Genomic DNA, 21604 nt, shown 5'->3' with positions numbered 1-21604 from the left:
TTTTACATAAAACAGTGCAGTGATAGTAAACAGAACATCAGGTATCCCAGCTTAGGTGTATTGATTTCGGGACGGTTGGATGAGGTGAACCTGTCCATGTCAACCGGGCCCGTGCTGGCGGGACAAACACACCCTGCAACCCACTGACTGCTCACAGCCCACCCAGTCCTAATGGTGTTATCCCCACTTCTACCTGTCAGTAATGTTTCCTGCATATGGTTTCAGGTATAAATTTTAATGCGCTCATACAGAATGGGTCCAGCATGTATGGGTCTTTCCTCCCTCCTCCATCCCCACCCTCACATCCATCCAATGCAGTCTGACATTTCCCAGAGGTCGGGGCTCTCCCCCGACCCTCAGGGCTCCGCCTTTTGCATCTTGCTCCGGACGCTGATTCGCCTGAATCTAGCATTAAGGTTACGTTTGCTATGTTAGATCAGTCTGAGAATCTCGATCATCTTCTATAATCATGATGTATAAGTACAAGTGAACATTTTTTTGTTTTTATATATATATATATATATATATCTATATCTATATATCTAGTCCTGAATTTCACGGGTGTTGATGTCCGTCCCAGAAGTGCCATTCGGGAATCCATAGGTCCGGAATCCGGTTCAGACCCGGCACAGTTTCAGAGGAAAATTCTCCGTGATCAGGTGGTCATCGTGCAGAACTATGACGACGTTCACTTCAAATTCTAGAGGAGAAGACAGACACAACTGGCTCAGACAGGGACCAGCTCTGCCGTGCCTGGTACCTCTCCCCCCCCCAATGCAGTGGCTGTTTGTTGCCACCTCCAAAACAACGTGGCGTATAAAAATTCATGCTTTGAGTGGCGGTAACCGCTACTGGTTTCAGGGTAACAGCCTAATGGTTATTTTTATGATGACGACTTATAATAAAAATGCCAAAGCAAAATTTAAGAACATCTGCATAATTAAGCCCTACCAACTTTGAAGTTAGTGGTTTCCAGCGTAGGACAGGTGAAGAGCCTGGGAAAGACCATGTATATGGGGATGGGGAGGCTGTGGCAGACGTCACCCTCGGCGATCTGAATGTTCTGGATCTCTGTGGCATCCCGGGCGTAACCCTCTGCACAGCCTGCAGTCACAACGGGGGGGGGGGGGGGGGGGGAAGTCAGCCGATCCGTTTGTCCAGTAGCACACGTACCTATGCAATGTATACAGATACGCTCCATGTTTTGTGCTCTTAACACCAGGTTATGCGTCTTTGTGCATCGGCCTTGGATGTTAGCATTTCCTGAACGGCAGCCCTGTTTTTTTTGTGCTGTGTGAAATTCACCTTGTGAAGTATGTTGCTGAAACGGGGGTCACAGAGGGGCACGTTCAGTTCTGTGGTCATTTTTGAGGCAGTACTTTTGTGGCGTTTATCAACTATCCTAATTGTCCAGCTGTCCCTGTGGGTGAATTCTGACGAGGCCACTGCAGCTTCTCCATACTCGGCGTATGCCATCATCATCGTTGACCCTGTTCCCCTTGACACCAAATCATTCAGTGTTCTTATTGCCTGCAACTGCAATTTGACTCTTTGGCCCAGGGATAGTTTATCTTAGGCTGTGATAGTTGCCTCACACTGCTTTGAAAACTTGCATACCACAGTACTGCTTGTCAGACCTCTTTTACAGCTCGCACACACGCTAAGTGGCATTCACCCTGGCATGACTTTGCAGCCATTTGTAATTGAGATCCAGTCAATACAAAAGTCCTTTGATGTGAGGTTCCTGTTATTTTTTTCTATCCTCAAATACAGTACAAGTCAAAAATCAGGACACACCTACTGAAAATCATTTGTTTTTCAACAAGATAATGACCCTAAACACACTTGAAGGTTATGTAAGTACTGTTATCACATGCATCAACTGCAGATCATCAACTTTTACTGGGAAGTAAATGTTTATGAATGACCCATTCTGATACATATTGTACTTTTCTTAAAAACAGGATGATGTTCTAATGAATAAGGAAAGATTAACTGACTGACGTAGGAACTCATGTAAGGCTTATGCATTCAGTGATTCATTTCTATTCAATATATTTATTCCATCAAAGGATCTACCTTGATGTTTTGCCCTTGATTTCCACAAAAGATGGAAATCTGCAAAAACAGGCCCATCAAAATCGATCGTGACACAGAGTCTCCACGAGTGCCATTTTGCACACCAGTTTTCCATATCGTTCCCACACGCTCTCTGCCTTTCTAGTTGCAGGTTAGCATAATGGACGTCAGACCTGGGGAGGGGGGGGGGGGGACTCACCACAGGTCTCCACCCGCACAAGCTGCAGCTCAATGCTCTTGATGGGCACCTCCGACATCTCCACGGTTAGCTCGCCTGTCAGGGGCTGCGTTATGATGCAGCTGGTTGCATCCAGCCGGCCTCGGATCATAAACTTGGGCAGAGCAGTCCTCTGGGTAAACAGAACCAGACAATGCTAAACACAAGGTTAAAGGTATGGGCCAGTGCCAGTGACCCATTTCAGTGCATATTCCCTGGGCAGATCCCAGGGCATCTCACAGAGATCCAGCAAGCATTCCGGCACTAAATAAAGTGCATGGAAAAATGATACTCTACTAACCTAGATGAGAACAATCATTCTCATTTACTCTACATTCTACACAGCCAATCAGACATCAACATGGGATATCATTTGCTTCAGGTAGGAAGCTGCCTCCATTGCAGCTGGGGCAGGGGGTGAGAGGGGAGTGGCTGGGATTTTTATCTATTTGTTTTATTTATTTAGCATTTTCAGGACCAAATGAGAGTACACTTCACTACACGTTGTACTTGTATAACTGTGTATGTTACAAATAAAGAATTTTGGAACCTGGGTTCGTGTCTTTGCCAGGGTTCCACATGTGTGGAGTTTGCATGTTCTCCCTGTGTCATCAGGGGGGTGTCCCCTGGGTACTCCAGTTTCCCCCCACAGTCCAATAACAGGATGAGGTTAAATGGAGTTACGTGTGTGTATGAGTAAATGGTGTGTGAGTGTGCCCTGTGATGGGTTGGGCGCCCCATCCTGGATTGTTCCCTGCCTTGCGCCTGTATTCTCTGGACCCCCCGTCACCCTGAATAGAATAAGCGATTTCAAAAAATGAATGCATGAAAGAATGGGTGGGTGGATCTAGAGAGTCTGAAATCTAGTGATGTGTGGCTCTATGGGTTGTCATCAGAAGGTTTCTTGTTGAAATCCCACGCTTGATTTCTTTGTCGGGCCCTTGAAAAATGCTCCAGGGGCACTGGATGGACGGCTGACCCTGTGATCTGACCCCGAGCTTTATTCTCACCTCTACCTGTGTCCAATGTACTTGGACAAATGGCAAATAAAGATTTATGTTTCAACTCTCTTTGAAATTGCAAAGTGCCAGGATGGCGTTTGTCTATGGTGGTTTGCTCTTACTGATGGTTATGCATAATTCTCTGTCAGCAGATGCATCCACACATGTGACACAGACAGAAGGGCAGGTTTGTCTCGCAGTTTGTGCTTTAGGCACCTTTCTTTGCCCCCAGGAGACAGGGCCTACCTCTCTGACGTTCTGCAGTGTTTCGGGGGTGATGTTGAAGTCGACCGGACTAGGCTGGAGCTTTCCGTTTTGTGGCTGTTTAGGGTCAGGGTAGGGTTATGGTTAGCAGATATCAGGGAACTTTTATGAATTTCGGACAGCGTCATGACGAATGTGCAAGATCTTACCTGACAATGGACCATGAACTCGCATGTCTTGGTCAGGTCTTTAGCCAAGAGCGACCGCTTCATATCACAGCGCAGAGTGTACTAGGGTAGAAGCCATACTGGATTATGTGTATTAAAATTTACTGTATGACTCCCCTCAAACCCATCATGCTACACTCCTAATAAAACTTTAACATCAGCAAATGGGTGGATGACAGGACATGAATATTTTCATCCATTTTTTAAAACTCCTTTAATAAATACATAGCATGCCTGATATTACTGTATGGAACCTCTTTGATGTGAATATATCTTCAATACAGTCAAATAATATACAGTTTTGACATTTTTGTATGTCCAAAAATGCCAATGGTGCAACCGTGTGAACACATGCAGAGTAAGAAAATATTCAAATAGGTATTTAAGTAATTTAAAAATTAAAATAATTCTATGTTTGAAACCTTTAAATTCAAAACACTGAGTTACTGGCGAATTTTCACTGCCTCCTCATTACAGGTGGCGAAAGAAACCTGCCACATTTACATGCCTTATTTTCATTTTAAAAGAGGGCATGAGTTACAAACATCAAGAGCGATGGAATCAGCATCGATTCTGACAGCTTCCTTCAGCCAGTATCTTTATCTTCAGTTTTTGCACTTTAGATGAGAATGATGTCGAGAAGACCATGTTTTCAAAGTGTTTTCCCTTCTCCGCTCAGTTTCCAGAAAAGCGAGACAACAAGCTTTCCGGAGAGGCAGACGTCAATTAATCCGTGCTTTCCATCTCTACCAATTGCTCGCTGTTAGCTAAATTTAGAAGCGGATGCAAGAGAGGACTTCAACACCGGTCTTGTTTCCAGAAGATTCTGACACAACAAAAGGCTCCCCTAATGACCGTCAGGGCGGAGCCTGATAGCCGAGTTGGCAGATGGGACCACGACGAGTAGGTTATTATGGGACAGCTTCGTTTCCCAAGCCTGAGGACTTCTCCTTGGGCTCCAGAAGAATAGATGTGAAGTATTATCTATGACAATGTTCAACTATGGCAGTGGTTCTCAGAGTCAGTCCTCGGGCCCCACTGCCCTGCTTGTTTTCCAGCTATCCCTGCCCCACACACTGCTGATTGACTGAACACACCTGATCCAGGTAATCAGAAGCAGAAAGACAGCTGGGAATTGTATGTGGGGCAGGGATAGCAGGAAAACAAGTACCGACTTTAAGAACCCCTGAACTATGGCAAATAATAGCAAGTTAGGAGGTTTGGCCTCTCATACTATATTAGGCCTGCTTTGGAGCAATGAGTCTTGACCACATCCTGAAAACATTACATAATATTTACTACATACTCATCAAAAAAAAGGTTCTACTAGATTTATTCAGGCGCACGTTTACAACACATCCCAGGCAAAATGCTCAAGAGTGAGGGAGGTATCCCCTCTCCTTCTCAGATCCGAAGCTGCATATTTTCATTTATTACATCATCTGCTGACCCAGACGTGAGCCATTTCATTAGAGGGGCAACGAAAACAGTGTGTATTCTACCTGAATGTTGACAAAAACCCCATGGTACGTTTCGTAGAGCACTTTGTTGCCCTTGACGTGTAGGGGAAACTCAAAGGGGATCTCAGTCTTGCCCCCGGGGATCTTTCCTGGCTTCACCACCTCGATGTTGCTGCTGATGAGCTGGATGGGCTGTAGGAGAGGAAGGTTTAAAAGCTCAGACTTGCACTTGAAAGCTCCTGGGCGCCGACGTGGTTTTTCTCCTTCCGACTGGCTGCCGGACGACCCTGCACAGCCCCGCCGCCCACCTTGACGGAGTTGTAGAAGGCCTCAAAGACGCCCACGCTCTTGGAGCTGAGCTGCAGGTTGACTAAACCCTCCATGGTGAGAGCGATGCCTTGGTGCTGGACGGCCTCCTTGCTGACAATCACCACGACACCCGCCAGAGCTTCCTGCCCGAGACGGAGAGAGCAAGGAGAGTGAAACCAGCATCTTAGGATAGTGGGTCTTCTGATGCACGAGATCAGGAGGCCTGTCACCATGCTCTGATATTTCAAAAGCATTTCACTTCCATGGCTGTTTGATTTAGGTTTACTGCACGTCCCCTGTGAAAATTCTGGATTCTAGCACCCCACCCCACACACTGGTTGCTATAACAACATATAGTACAGGAATATATAGGCAATTATACTGATCTCATTTCACTTTAGGATCACCACATAAAACTCAATCAATCAAGATTCAAACATTCTCAATTTGTGCTACCACATTAGTGATACATAAGGAAAGACAAGATAGGAATATTTAATATCTAATCACCCACTGTACAAGCCTTGTACTCCTACTGTCTTCATAAGCTTATTTCCACATACCTCAAAACTCTTCATATTCATCTGGCTGCCTCACCTTTATTTAAATGTCTGCATATTTGTTTATTACTTTTATTGTATTTTGTCGTTTTCTGCACTTTTGCATTGATGATATATTTCATGCTTAATTGTACGTCTGGCCACTGTCTGCACCAAAGCAAATTCCATACTAGATGTATGAAAAATTCTGCAAAATTGTATAGTGCATCACAAAAAAAAAATAGATGCATTTTAAAATGCAACAGAAAATGCTGAAATTTCTACCCACTGCTTAGTTTTCTGGAATACTACGCACCCGAATGACTCCCGGCACATTCGTGTGGCTCCTGACTTGGGCCGCCGACGAGCGGCAAACATCACCGCAATCGCAGGATGTGACATGAAAATGTGGTGTCAGTAATGAGTCACCGTACAGGAGCAGCCGAGATGCAAGCCACGCCAATCAGACAGACGACAGCAAATAATTCACACTGTGCCTTTGCTGTCCCTGGCCACATTCAAAAGACAAGTATCTGTGAGAGAGCAGAGCATTTTCAAGAATACATTGTTCTCCAACCAAGTGCAGTTCATAACTGTTTTGTGGTTAAAACACTTACAGTAAAGAGAGACACCCTCACCCTAATTCATTCTGCTACCACTGTAAAAAAAAAAAAAAAAAAGATCAGCTGCACCAGGACTATCCCTTGTAGTCTTCTGTTGAATTATTCATAGGTCTGCTGTAAAGTCTTGAGCTCGCAATACCTACAGTGTCCACTAAGGGGCACTAAAAACCTTACACATGGAATTATTCGTTTTTTTCAGTGCAATTCTTACATATACATGATTTCTTTGAAAGCAGCTGCAGGTAAAGATGGTCCAGTTGTCACGTTCATAAAGCTGTGAAGGGTTTACAACTCATTAAATGAAGCATGCAATTTGAAAAAGGCATCCAACCAAGCTGTGCAAAAAAATAATAATAATTAAAATAATTAAATATGGAGCATGGGAACAGGAGCCCGCTGTTCTCCCAGGCTCACACCCTCACTGTATTTTTCCTTTTTTTGTTTAATGGAACTGGGTGGAAGTATGGGCACACTGCGTGCCCCTTTGCACTGAAAGGCCCTTTGTTGGAGGGGCAGTGAATACTGCTTGGCCTTCCACAGTGGTGGCAGTAGCGGTGCGACTCGTACCCGCAGATGACCTCTTTGCTTGTGCGTGCTTCTGTCATTCGCTATGACATGTGAGGCCAGATGCGTACGTGTTAAGACGACAGAAGACAGCATTTAAAAGAACAATCACAAGTCCTGCCTCCCTGTTCCAATCCCCGCCTCCCAATCACAAGCCCTGCCTCCCTGTTCCAATCCCCGCCTTCCCTCAATCCCTTTTCTTCAACATTGTTGCTAATTATTGGGTGTTGAGACATGGCCTGTACCCTAGGGAGGCTGAATGGCACCCTTTGTGCTTAGCGTCCCTTCGTGAAACATGGCTTGCTGGGGGAACCGGCTGGACTATCAGCGCGAGTAGCGTGTCACCATGCAGTCAGAAGCTGAATGTGACCTTGCTGTGAGTGTCCCCCAGCCCCAGTCCTAACTCTGGAAATATTCTGGAAGCACATTCAACATGTGACAGTGTGTGTGTCTGTGTGTGGTCCACGTATACATTACATTGTGGGGACATTACCTGTTATTTTGATTGATAGGATTGGGCGATATGACCTAAAATTATCATCACGGTATTTTTCACTTTTTGGACAGTGACGGTATTATATCATGGTATAATTTTGGGAGGAGTAGCATGTCCTGTCCCTTTATGTATATTACAAGAAATATTTTTAAATATATTAAGTACACTTCAATCGCTATTGCAGTTGGGTATGGGTGGTTTTATTTAGAAAAGACACAAAAAGTGACAGGTGTTGTTTTCTCATGTTTGTTTTATAATTGTCGGAGTAACAACGCAAAGCGAATGACAAGCCGTTTCAACCTAAAACAGTGCATTTTACTTTTCATTTCAAATAAATCACAGGGTTGCCAACTTTGGCCAGCTGGCTGGAGTAAGATTTTATAATTTGAGACAAGTCAGGACATGCATATATATGTATCTAATAGTTTTATCACCTTGTAAATAGTTTTTTGGGTTTACAAACTACCCGAACGCTTTTCATATAGCGGATTTTAGGTTTATAATGGAATGATATAGATTTGCCGTAAGATTTCTTGCATGAGCGCGAGAGTTCGAAATTGTGTCATCCCAGATGAGTGAGATTTGGCAACCATGAAAATGTACGTTTTTATTGTTTCACCTGAGTTCATTTGTATAAAAAATAACTGTATACAGTTGTTACATGTCGTAAATTTTGACAAACATCAAGTCACCAATAAACTAAGTCTATTTATCCAACATTTTATAAAATACTGTGTTTGAAAACTTTTAAGCTTTACAATTTCAGGACTTAGCAGCCACTCTGTTAGGAACATTATGGCTTTTTGGTTGCGGGTGTTACATTCGCTGTAGTTATTAACACTAATAGCACATTAGTGCAAACAAAAGGGCTGCACACACTGATGCACGTCTTGCTTGGCGGTTAAAGGAGTTTGACATTTATTGGTATGGGAAACAGGCGGTTATAGAGTTAACTGGGTAGTTGTGCTTTTTACCACGCACCTTGCAACGGCGCATATATATATGCTGAATTAGCGAATATGTTTCACTTTTTAATTTGCTCCTGTACATATGTAACCAAGTCATTTTGTTTAATGTGTATATACAAAATTATACAAAATTTGTTCATTTTTGAATTTGTTCATTTGTGATCACGACATGGAGTGTATAACAGAAAAATCACACAACACAGATAAACCTGTTACATATGCTATATAAGGACAAGTATTCAGATTACAACTGAAGCGTTGAAGAAAATAAACTTTTATTTTTTATAAATAGACTGTTGTATAAATGGGGTGTAGACTACTCGCCGTGTTACCGGTATAGTGCAAATCCATATCGTAGTGCAGAGTCACACCGGTGATGACTGAGACACCGGTGTACCACCCACCCCTAGTGGGGACCATTTTCTTTCTGTCCCCACAAGGGGAAACTCAATTTTATAAAATCTGTGACAGCGATGTTTTGTTACTTATGGTTAGGGCTGGGTAGGGGTTAAGGTTGTCATTGTTGGGATTAGGGTTTTGCCCATAGAAATAAATGAAAGGTCTCCACAAAGATATGAGTACAGGTGTGCGTGTGTGTGTGTGTGTGTGTGTGTAAGGTTTGGGACTCGAGTGCACGGAGAAGCCTGGAGAAGACAATAAGCATAAGATAAACACAATTCCCAAATCATCTATATCAACAGGAACCTTGTGACAGACACGCAACGTCGCAGTTTGTTAGCTTTCTTGGAGAAAACAATGAACGGGGAGGCAGTTTGCAAGTTTAACGCCTCCCTACTCTGTGAGACTGACTGACACCTACTGCATATTATATCCCAAAATGCATTTATTTTTCTCAGTCCTGACTCAGACCAAAATCTAGCATCTGCGCATACTTGCATAATACCTTCTAGCACTACATGTTCGTACAGCCTACAAGCTAATTTTGAGAAAAAAATAAACTCAGCTCAGACCTGACCATTAACCATTGTTTTAATGTATATGCATATTCTAGCATGGAATTTACTGTGGATAACCAAGATAAAAGTAATATGATCTCTATACAAATCAATCTTACCCTGATTAATAAAAAAGTAACATCTCGGACAAGCTACAACTGGTTTTCTGTAATATTCAATTCAGTTCAATTAAATTTTATATATCGCCTTTCACAACAGAGTCACCCAGACTGTTTCACATGGTCCTTATACACCCTAAATCTTTCATACACAATAATTCAGTGAAAACGGGGAAAAGAAAAAAGAAAAAGAAATGAAAGAAAAAAAGCCTGATTACAACAGAGAGGAACCAAGAACTCCCAATCAGGGAGAAAAAAACCTCTGGGGGTTCAAGGTCAACTGGCTGCCCACCCGCCCGGGCATGTTAATATTACAGAAAAAATTGTGTGTTTGCTTGCTACAAATAAGGTGTAAACTGTAGTCAACTGTTATGTGTAATAACAGCATACTTATATGTAATACTGATAAAGAAGAATATGTAAATTCACTGTAATGGAGTCAAAGCAAGGTATTATCCCCTTGGCTGTGAACTTGGGTCTTTGGTAGACTGATGACATTACCAGACACAATTTCCAGCATTGTGGGTGTGGTTGCTGACTGGTGCCACAATTGTACTACATAAAGATCTATGAGGCATGTCAGTGTACAATTGTACAGTGTACCTCCCTGTTTTTAAAATCCACTGCAACATGAAAAAGCCAGTTAGGAAGTTCACGTGGATTAACTCTACATGATGAAATTAAAAGCATTGAAATTACTGCTGCCATATTAAATTCTACATTAACAAATAAAAGAAATAAAATTACATTATATAAAATTGCCTGTTCTGTTAAAGTTCATTAACAGCAAACTACATAACTTATAAAAATGAAATCCTTTACGCATAATATTTAGGAAAAGGGAAGAAAAAACTGGAGCAGGATTTAACTATGATGACATTTTAATAACACCTGCTCATTCATTAATATATATATTATATAAAATACAGGTCATATTTACCAAATATGATGTTACACGCATTATATTTCTTCAACAAAAATTACAATTTATACACAACAATGTCAAACAAAGCAATCAATAAAGCAGTCAGAATAACAGCTAACCTGTATGCAGAATCTCGTATATTTAACTACATGCTATGGCATTATGGATTGGTGACTACCTACCGCGCAAAGCAATGCGATGACTTGAAATTAATCATAAAGATTTTTTTAAAGTCTTTTTAAATGCACCACTGTTAATTGAAAAAAGAAACCAGTAATAAGGGATTAATTTTTCTGTAACACCAAAAAACCCTGAATAGATGATGGGGGGAAAAAAGAACTGCAATAGCTTCTGAGCTAACATTCCTACCTATTTTCCTACAGAAAGACCAATAAAAATATTAGTGATATAATTCAATTGTAAATAAGCCTTCTTACCCCCTCATGGTATACTTTATTCGCTCGCTTAAGCCTTATATCCAGGCTTAGGCTCATTTTTTTGTATTTAGTTAGCGTAGGCTAACTATAAGATCTCCTAAAGCATTTGCGCGCAGTACTTCCGGACGTGTACAGTCATGTGACTTGAATTTGCCTCGACCACGTGACACAAACAGGTCACATGCCTCAATCCATTGATTTGGCTCTGGACTTCAGTTCAAGCTGAAAGATGGCTTTGGTACTGCGGAATTCATTGGTTATCATATTGTGCGTCCATAAAATGATAACACAATTAGTTATTTATACCTAATACGTGTGTCTCTTTTGCATAATTGTAAGTGGTCTGAGTATGGATGTAGCAGAGCATACGATTGCTTTAATTCTAATTGTCGCTTATCGCAACACGGTATTGTTAGGGTCACTATGGGTAAAACTGATGTAAGTGTAATACGTTTACCTAGAGAGCTGCAAGCAACAATGCCACAAAGTTAATATGGCTGCAGAGAATCTGCAGAAATAGTGGAGAAGTAAGAATGTAAAGTGTGAATGTAAAGAAAATGTTTAATATAACCTAAGCAATTTATTTGTGTTTTTTTAGTCCAGAAAAGCAAGAAGCAGATAAAAACTAAGTAAAAATAGTAAATAGCCTTTTATTTATATTGATGTTTAGCAGTTTGACTGCAAAATAATAATTATTGCATCGATCCATAAGTAATGATGACTTGCCTCAAGAAATAGCCTACGGAAAAGCAAATGTGTAACAACTGTTAGGCCTGTTTAGATGTGTATAAAACCCATGGCTGCAGTTTAATCTAACTGAAAAATGAAAAAAAAAATTATTATAAAGAATGTAAAAGTATTCCAAAATTTTGAAACACGTTTTAACTATATAAAATTAGTGCGTTCATAAAACGTGTTTGATTTGCATTATTTATCATCATTATTGTACTGTACTGCAAACACTTTGTAATCAACAAATTATTATGCAACATAATATTAAGAACTTTGAAGAAACACTTGAAAATTTTAAATGACTAGGATTTGAAATTGGGTACCGGATGATCTGGAAAGCCAATGATAGTCTCCACTACATCAACAGGAAAACCGTCATACACTGAGAGGGTGAATTGCATATCGAATATTTTCCTGAAATAGGTCCTCTGCACAGGAACTGCAGATAGAAATAGGCAAGAGCTTCTGACAGGGCAGCTAAAGAAGGGATAAACACGCTGACGTGGGTGGTAAAACAGAGGATGTAACATAACTCAATGAGTCATGAGAAGAGGCAAGACCAGTCAAGCTTCAAGAGCCAGATTGCATCAAAAAAAAGGGATCCGCTAGTAAGGAATTGAACTTCCCCAACCAGAACACTTGGAGCACAGCAAAAACACTTGGCAGATTTGTATTCCTGCCACAATGCTATTTTAAAAGCTAGTTGTCAAAAAAAAAAGATGTACTTTTTCAAACTTAACCTTTTCCACAAATTAAAAATATTATTGCTGTTTACATGAAATTTAGATAATTCATAACTGTTTAACTTGTTTAACCTTTTTTTTCCTTCAGTATAATGGCCAGTCTACACTATTTTTCACAATTTAATGTGAAATTCTGTTGTTGTTGACGATTGTCCTGTGCCATAATTTAGTATGCTGGAATATTGAAATTAGTTACATATAAACCATATACCCTCTCCTTGCTGATTTCCAATATTCGTGTAGAAACCTGCATATCAGAAGGAAAATGACGTTTTAATATTACCAGAATTGTAGTTGTAAACCTGTGTAACAAGTTTCAGCTTGTTGAGAAGAGCATGAAGATGTTAAAGGTCAAGGATAGAGGAGCAGTTGTTAAAAAATGATACCGAAAATTGATAGCACAGTATCTAGTAATAATCCAGAAAATAATACAAAAAAGAAAAGTAAAAAAAGTGAATATAAATTATTTCATCTGCCATTTCTAATGCTCTTATTCATATTTTCCATGCTATCACCCATTAAAATGGCAACCCTTAAGCTTGGAAACTTATGTAGAATACTACAATATATATTTTATATATACAGTGAAATAAATATTTTTTTTTCTCCATTAGTGTCATTTCATTGGATTTTGCCCCACCTCTTTTCCAAACGTAAAATTGATTGGCAGTTTCTATGACAACTACATTGTCTGTTCCTGCGTCATTAGTTCATCCGGGAACTTCGTAGTTTGATTGACAGTTGTCATGGTAACACTTTCAGTCAGCCACCATTTTGTAAGTCGCTTTTTCTTTTTTCAAATAATTTACCTTCCCGCCGGAATAATAAATTCACTTTTTAATAGTAATGGCAGCGGCGTTGAAACCGACGCGCTGACCGGGTCGGTTTCGGAGGATTTGGAGGTTTATGGCGTAACGCGCTGTGTATGTGACTGGATTTAGGCGGCGCCAAGCGAAGTGACTGTCCGTGTCTCTGTGGTCTGCCGGGCCGGTTCGCTGCGCAGGTTTGGAACGCGCGCCATTTTGTGAAATTTACAAAAATCCCGTCCAAGAAAACAAGGTTTCTTATCGAGCGGCCTGCGATACAGAAGTACATGCTTCTGGGAAACTTGGATAAATAAGCCACGGCGGCAGTCGGCGACGGTTTGGCGCTTTTTTCGGCGCGGTTAAATCCGAGCGCGTGCTTTTTTTTGCAGACTCGGATCGCCTATAAGTTTGTGTTTCGGCTTTGCTAGTTGACGGAGAGGCGCTGTTGATTTGGAAACTGAATTGACACCGAGTCGGAGAAGTGAATATCTGCTGCTTTGGCGGATCTGGGGGGGACTCCTTGGAGGACGAGGCACGGTGGATTCTTTACTTGGCCCCCTGCGCTCCTGGGACTTTAAATGAAGATTGCTTCACAGATAGAAAGAGGGACGCGTACTGACAAAGGTGAGTTGTGCGGTGGTGTTTGTGTATGGCTTTTCTGGCTCTCTCCCTCCTTTCACGCCTAGCAAACTGGCTAGCCAGCTGGGCTGCGATGGTGCGTTAGCCGGGGGTTCCTAGTTGGCCATATTCGTGCTTTTCTGCTCCACTCCGGAGCGCCGCTCGGAGCGGCTGGGCGGCGTATTTTCCAGTCGCCAAGACCTAGCGCGATCGGTGCTGCTGCAGATGCCCGTGTAGCTATTGTATGCGAGGCTGACGGTAGGCCACACCGTTAACTGGCGAGACAGGCGCCCAGTGTCGTGCCTAATGACGGCCAGTTTTTAGCAATCGAGCTAGCTTGGTACAGCCGAGCCAGCGTTGCTAGCCGTAGTGACAGGTCTTCTGGCCCCAACTCGGCTTACGGACGCGACGGCTACCCGTGTAACATCAGTCGGCAGCACGGCGTCTCCATTCTGGGCCACCCAAGTCAAACGCCCGCTGTTTGTAGGAGGCGGTGGGTCGCCAGGTGTAAGTTGGGGCACGGAAATAACAGTGCACGTGTCAATCTGGCTAATTAAAAAGATAATTGTGTACGACTGTAACGGCGGCTAATCGTCGCTAGCTCCGGTTGTCACCGTAGTAGCTCGTTAATAAGCTAATGGTACAATGTTTTAATGCGGCTCTAAGCAGTCATCATGTAGTAGCAGCCTTGTTGCGGATCTATCTAGCAGCATGTATGTGTGAATATGTACATATATACATATGCATAAATATGTATGTTCAAAAACAATGCACACTGGTTTGATACGCCGGAGCGCCTTGATTTCTTAGTTAAGTTGCCCTGATAGATGGGTGGAAGATGAAGTTGCATTAATTTGACGGATGGCATTATTTTACTTGGATAACCTTCTGTTATCTTGGAGAGAGAGAGAGCGTTAACTAGCGGGTAAACGGCTCCCTAGCTGCCTTAGTGACTTCTGCATTTGATGGCCAGTTAGCCAGGGAGATAGCTGGATTTTGGCTACGTCTGTTTAAATCGATTTGCAATGTATCATTCTGTTGGGTGTCGTTTATCAGTAAGTAAATGACAAGGAATTGTTAGGCTGTCTTGGCCGCATTTAAAACTGGTATGCGTGTCTAAGGTAGCTATCTGGTTAGCAGCATATCCGCAGTTATTCAGTTTTGTAAGCGCATAAACCAAATGACGGCTGGTCAGAATAAGGCCTGCTTCGTGACTATTTCTAGGCTAGGGATGTGCGTCCCTTTTCGCCTCCTATTATAGGTTTAATGTCACACCTTGTCTTGAAATAATATAATCGTGCGTTATATCATGTCGCGAACAATCTTTCTACAATATACAGACAAGATAAAATGTTCTTAAGTTGGCTGACGTGACATGTAACCAGTGATTTTTTTGTCCCCCTCTCCACTCCCCCCTTTTTGGTTACCGTGAATGAGGCATTCGTAATGTCCAGTTCTAGCTAGTCAAGTGTCCAAATTAGAAGCTAGTCTCACCCGCATGTATGCAATCAAAACTATTAAATTGGCTTAAGGCTGAAGATGCAGTGGTAATGTTAAATCGGACGAAATATCATTATCTTCTGAGAATACGTTGTATATTTGGTTCCGATGACATTGTTTCTGAAATGGCATTAAATTCTGTATGAATATTGCCAAAGTTTGAATTTACTTATAGTAGTAGTTGTATTAATAGACATTTATGTTGAGATTTATGTTAAAAGGGTAAGATGTATGATTGTTCTGAAGATTGACATGAAGTAAGCCAATGCTTTCGCTACTTTTTATAATGCCCTTCATGACTGTGGAACTGACAGGTAAAACACAAGACAACTGAACTATTTATGGTCTCTAATACAGGGGGCAATATATAATGATATAGCAAGTGGGCATGTACCGGCAATGTCAAAAAAAGTCATGGTGACCCATTTTGAGACCTAGTTTCAGAAAATGTGAAAATTGAAAGAAGAATGATCATTTTGAGTGTAATTGAGTGCGGTATGTAATCACTGTCCTGTTTGTGTGTATTGTATTCCTAAGATGTTGGGCTCATGTAGGATGAACTCTTTATTTTCATATGTATTCTTTGGGTAATGCAACCATCTTTGTCCTTTGATTCCCATAAGCAACTTTTTTGATTCCCATAAATAACTTGTTTCACTGAGTTATTTCTCTGGATGTGGACTAAATGTTTGGTTTTTTAATGTCCAAAACGGTAAAAAATATACATTAATATTTATACTAGCAATCACCTCCCTCATTTCTGTTTTACATCCCCCTTGTGCAGTGTGTGTGTCTAACACTTGGTAAGATATGAAGTCATTCTAAAACTCATCTTTACTCCATGTCTAATAATTTAATAATCTTTGCAAATGGTTCAGTAGAAATGGCTGTATTTGTGAGCATATATTGGAACAGGGCTTGTTGGTCACACGTTTACATGAAATCCATGTAAGGTGCTAGTTTCAGGTCAAGATGACAACAGCTGGACAAGACAATAAAAAGCCTTTTTGTGTTGCCATGCTTTTGTATGCCACAAAATTTTGAAGTTGCTGTAAGCAGCTGTTGCCAGACCCTAGGGAAGTCATAGTGTTTTTTTTGTTTGTTTTTTGAAAGGTTAAAAGAGCTATCAAAAAAAAGTTGAAAAAAAAATCTAAGATGCACTTTGGATCCATGACACTCCATTATTATAATGGATAAATTAACTTATTTTGGTAACTTGAAATTTATTTTGAATAACCTTTTAAGCTGTCTCTTGAAAGTAACAGATGCTCTGTAATAATGGCACAATGACATCATTTGCTTCCCCAATTAAAAATAGGGTCAAAGTGTTTCTTTAAAGTGTGTGTTTCGCAAGACTGGTAGGATATTATGTTTCAGCTCAAATCAAGTTTATCTGCTTTAGATATTCTCTAGGTTACAAACGTTTAATTTTTTTTAGGTTATTGTTTTATAAAACAAGAAACTTGTTGTTCATTCAAATATCATGTTTCCTCAGGAAAGACTCATGAGGAAAATTGTATATAGATTGTAGTATTTTGTATCGTGGTCACTACTCTATGGCTAAACTGGAAGCTAAGTAGCGTTGTTATGATTACTTTAAAATTTATTTACAGAAATGCAGTCATGGTTCTTTATATGATGTCAGCATGTTAGTTAACATAGGTCCCTTATAATTTTGTTGCTGATCCTTTTATTCAGAGTGTAGTTTTACTGCTTTCTATTGCCGGATATTTTAATGGAGCAATTCAGGTTAAGTAGTTTGCTCAGAGGTACAAATGCTACTCCTGGGGCTTGAACCAGCAGCCTTCAGGTTCTATATTTGTGCTGCTTCCAAAGACAGTGCAAAGTTTAGTTTTGTTCAGCTCTGCTCAGTTTTGCTGTTTTCATCATTGTAATGTAACAAACTACATAACTAGCAGCTCTCAACTAGCCATGTCTTCATGGCTTTGGAAGTGCTTGATTTTTCTGTCTCTGTTTAGGGTGATGTAGTAGTGGCAGTATGTTACAAGAAACAGGTAAGTATAATGATTTTCAGGACAAATTGAGCACTAAATGGAAACTGGGCAACTAATGAACTTAAACTAATGACATTAAAATCGCACGGGGTTTGAGAATGTCAAGGATGTTTAAATAGAGTTTGGTTGGTTTAGCAGTTTGCATGCTTCTTAAATAAAATATTTGCCTGACAATGAAATATAACTAAGTCTTTTATCCCAGTTTCCTTCAGATAGCCATACTAATTCACAAATACGTACAGTACCAAAGAAATTCTCCAGCCATATTTCTGGCATTTTTACTCATGCAAACACTCAAATACACAGAATAACAGCAGTTATACTTCAAACTAGCAGAATGTATTAACTTGTAACTTTGTTGCACCTGATATCACAGAATGGCATGTTCTTGGATATTGCATTTGAGTCTGTGGAATTTTGTGTGTAAACTAAACTTGAAAGATAGTATGGACATGTATTTGAACTTAATAAAGTATTTGTCACTAGCCAAATGCTTTGTAGTTTACTTAATGAAATGCCCCTTCCCCACTTATTAAAATTAATGGAATTCTGGGATATAGCATAATGTGCGTTACTTCAACACAAGACGGGTGCAGTGACAGCCTGCTTGTGGATTACCCATTCTCAATATACCGAACACAGTCAGCACTAGAATTTTGTCTTTGACTGCCCTGTTCTGAAAGTTATTGTTCTCTTAACAATTAAACAGTCAAAATCATTTGTATTTTTAAATGGCACCAGTTATCTTTTGAGAACTTCTGTAGTCAACATCTGATGCCGTTTTGGAACTCAGCATTTTGTATATTTGTTGACCTATTAAACTTCATTATAAGTAGATAGTACCTGTCAGTGCTCAACATTAGCACTTGCCTGCTGGCCTGGCAATATTTTTAAAGACCACTGGTCCATCTGATCACACTGTCTAATAGCCTGCTTGGACCAGTGCTTTCATAAGATTTTTAAATACACCCCATCCCCCCACCCTCAAACATACTCAAATGCATTCATTCCCTTTGGTAAAATAGGCTTTTTCAATGAGCCAGACGGCTGTATTGACGCTTTATTCTACTGGCCAGTCTTGTTTCCAGCATCTGTCACCCACAAGGGAAGGCAGCCATTCAAGTAGACGGGGATGACAAAAACAGGCAAATCCCCAGAAAATCTCAAACAACGTGTGACCCAAACCATCCTATAGTACACACCTCTGCACTTCTGTGAGGTAACATGGGACACCTACAAGTCACATGCAGATCCTACTAAAATTAGCTAATAACATTAGCTACTGGTATGCTTCTCAGGCTTCTATCTACTTGCAGAATTAATGGAGGGAACCCTAAGTTAACGAGAAAAGACCAGTATAGAAACACTGAGAAATGGAGAGTAGGGTTTAGCCTCATTGGACAGAATTTTCGCAGTGGCTAGGCTGTAGTGCACAGTTCATATACAAAGAGCATAGACAAATGTTTAATCATTTAAACGTAAAGCTATTTTCATATATTACAAAACAGGCTACGATGCTCAGATTGCTTGAATGCTAGATACTGTTAGCTCACTTGTTTTTGTATTTGATGTATTTCGTATAAATGCTCCAGTATGCAATGATAAACATAGGGCTGGTATTATTTAATAGTATTGTTTTGCAGTGGATTCAGTGTTTTGGATTTGTAATGTTGAAATTCACTATAGACCATTAAGCTTAATGTCAGGCCTATTTTAAAATGTAAAAGTTTATGAAATATTTTGAACCTCAAATTCAAAATCTTGTGTTGAAAATCTTTATCCATAATCCATAGTTTATGAAATAATATTTGTCACAATATTTAATGTCACTTGAAAACTAAAAATCATGGCAGTGAAAATATGAAACATTTTTTAAGAGTAATCTGATTTAAGTGTTAGCTAAGCAAGTAGCAAAATTTCAAATGCAGGTATGTTGTACATGCAGACCATAGCATTACAATTAAAGCAGTCCCCAGGTTAACATTGGACTTGCAGACGATTTGTTCTTACATAGACTAATAAAGCATGTTATGTGAAAAATTGAAGTTAAATGCAATAGTTCATAATAACAATCTCACACTCTTCATATGCCGTTCACAAAGACATTGCACTGCTTCAGCGGTTTGTCAACTTGAGGTACAGAACCATATGCAGTTTTGATATTACTGCAATTATTATTAGTAATATTTTTTTTTTGTTCCAACTTGCCTACAAAATCAACTTGGACAGACTAAGGGAACGGATCTCGTTCATAAACTGGGGACGGCCTGCACATTTCCCATCTGTAAAATTTGATATTAAGTCTGAATTATTTTGCCTTAGGAAAATGTTTCAAATCTTTAATAGAGATTATAATGTGTAAACTCATGTGGAATGGAATTTGGGTATTTGAAAGATTTCATGCAGCCAGTTGACTTAAAATATTAATTTTAAATATTAAAATTTAAAAATAAGAATGGAACATTGTCACTGTTTCTTGTTAATTAATTTGCTAGATAATTAGATTTAAGTGAAATGTCAACATGTAAGAGTTTATGGATATTAATTCAGTTGTCATATCTGAGTTAACTCAGATATTTTACCTGCTTTGTTGTTGAACCAGAACTTTTTTTTTTGTAATAATGCTAAATTAAGGAAAGAAAATAAGGGAACACAAAACATTCATTGGTTTCCCTACTGGGCCACTTTGTTAGTTTGGATGTTATTTACATAGCAGAGTGCCATTGGTCTCTATATAATAAAGAATCACAATTATGAGAGTTGCTCTTTTTTCCCCTAACATTGCAACTATTTACCAAAATACGTTTTTTACTTGTAGGCCAATCTGCTGCTACAATGTGTGGCCCAATGGCGTGATGATGATCTAGCTACCATAGCAACCCATAACATGGTTGCACACAAGGGAATACATACCAGGAAACCAAATAAAAGCGCAGATGCAAATTATTTTGACAAATATAGTTACCTAATTTTGTTATAAAGAGTATTCTTTTTCATTAGTTGATAATAGTATACTGATTTCTTTTAGTGACTATCAGTTTTTTTTGTTTACACATGTAAAGTTTAGCCTGATAGAATGTGATTTTGTTATTCCTGTTAGCTTTTGTAATTAGCATTAAATATTTTAAAAAATTTCGAATGTAGTGTACTCACATTAGATGGACAGATAGCAACTTTTCTAAATTTGTAAAATTAACTGCATATTATTTGGACAAGTCTACTTTTTTTAACTGTCATGTCTTAGTTACTCTCTTGCTGAGTAATTGAGTTTTTTTTCTCTCTGTATGGTTGTCTGTTAATAAACCATATGATTTTTTTTTGCTTTTTCAAATCAGGAATGGATTTGTTACTCTGCTTATTCATTTTTGAAGCATGTTGTGAGCCATATTATAAACTTGAAAAGCATAAGTAAACTGAAACCAGCTAACTACATGTCACATAACCAGGTCACACACTGATTGATAGATGTTTGAAATTTGAATATTAAGATTTTATTTTTTAGTTCTCATTGTTGTTTATAGAGCCCTGCATTTGAACAGTGTAAATTTTTAATGTTAAAGTTATTAGAATCATTTTTAGTGGAAACAGGATTCCGGGAGACCTGTTCTGGAATGAATTTATTCGACTGATAACCAGTCACTTGCGGTACCGTATTCCTTTGTGATGTGGAGTTCACAATTCTTCACTTTAGCCATTTTAAAGGCTATTCCAGTGCCATAGGAGACAAAAGAAGGAAACACTACATTTATTTATAGTTTTACCAGGCAGAGGACGAGTTGGCATCTTTCCGTGAATTTGTTTTTTCAATAGTGTATGGCATAAGCACCACCTGTCCACATGAGAAAGTGCTCTTAGAGAAGTTGTGGAATCTTCACAGCATAAATTTAACTGTAATACTGTGTAAATGCATATCTGTAAGCTTATCAAGGGTGTATCTGCAATTTTTCTGAATGGGAACATTTGACACCTAAAACTATTTGTAAAACTGTAAAGTAAGGCCCACTAATTAATGGCAGAGTTTTTTCTATAAAAATTAATTCATTGGGTGCATCCAGACTATGCTTAC

The 21604-nt window shown here is 39.7% G+C and overlaps 2 protein-coding genes across 4 annotated transcripts in view; one reads left to right on the top strand and one right to left on the bottom strand.

Moving 5' to 3' along the window:
- Positions 1-541: 541 nt before the first annotated feature.
- vps26c (VPS26 endosomal protein sorting factor C) lies at positions 542-11273 on the bottom strand. Of its 2 annotated transcripts, none has more exons than XM_049017637.1 (8): positions 11125-11273; positions 5497-5640; positions 5231-5380; positions 3711-3791; positions 3544-3618; positions 2279-2429; positions 952-1104; positions 542-700 (listed from the first exon to the last, which is right to left on the bottom strand). In XM_049017637.1, the coding sequence occupies exons 1-8, from the start codon at positions 11179-11181 to the stop codon at positions 618-620; spliced, it is 894 nt and encodes a 297-aa protein (XP_048873594.1). In that variant the 5' UTR covers positions 11182-11273; the 3' UTR covers positions 542-617. The 2 variants fall into 2 exon arrangements, with proteins under 2 accessions (XP_048873594.1, XP_048873596.1); XM_049017639.1 differs by lacking the exon at positions 11125-11273 and adding an exon at positions 10870-11089.
- A 2077-nt stretch (positions 11274-13350) lies between these two features.
- The window catches only part of dyrk1aa (dual-specificity tyrosine-(Y)-phosphorylation regulated kinase 1A, a), a 31414-nt gene continuing 23160 nt past the window's right edge, over positions 13351-21604 (top strand). Inside the window, exons 1-2 of one of the 2 annotated variants that reach the window (XM_049017634.1) lie at positions 13351-14029; positions 17503-17538. The gene's annotated coding sequence lies outside the window, so the exon portion shown is untranslated. The remainder of the gene's footprint in view (positions 14030-17502; positions 17539-21604) is intronic. The other variant, XM_049017633.1, reaches the window with a different exon arrangement.

Source organism: Brienomyrus brachyistius, chromosome 6, assembly GCF_023856365.1.
Source record: "Brienomyrus brachyistius isolate T26 chromosome 6, BBRACH_0.4, whole genome shotgun sequence".
In the NCBI taxonomy this organism is placed as follows: Eukaryota; Metazoa; Chordata; class Actinopteri; order Osteoglossiformes; family Mormyridae; genus Brienomyrus; species Brienomyrus brachyistius.
Note: the sequence above shows the minus strand (reverse complement) of the source record. Positions and strands in the feature narration are given on the sequence as shown.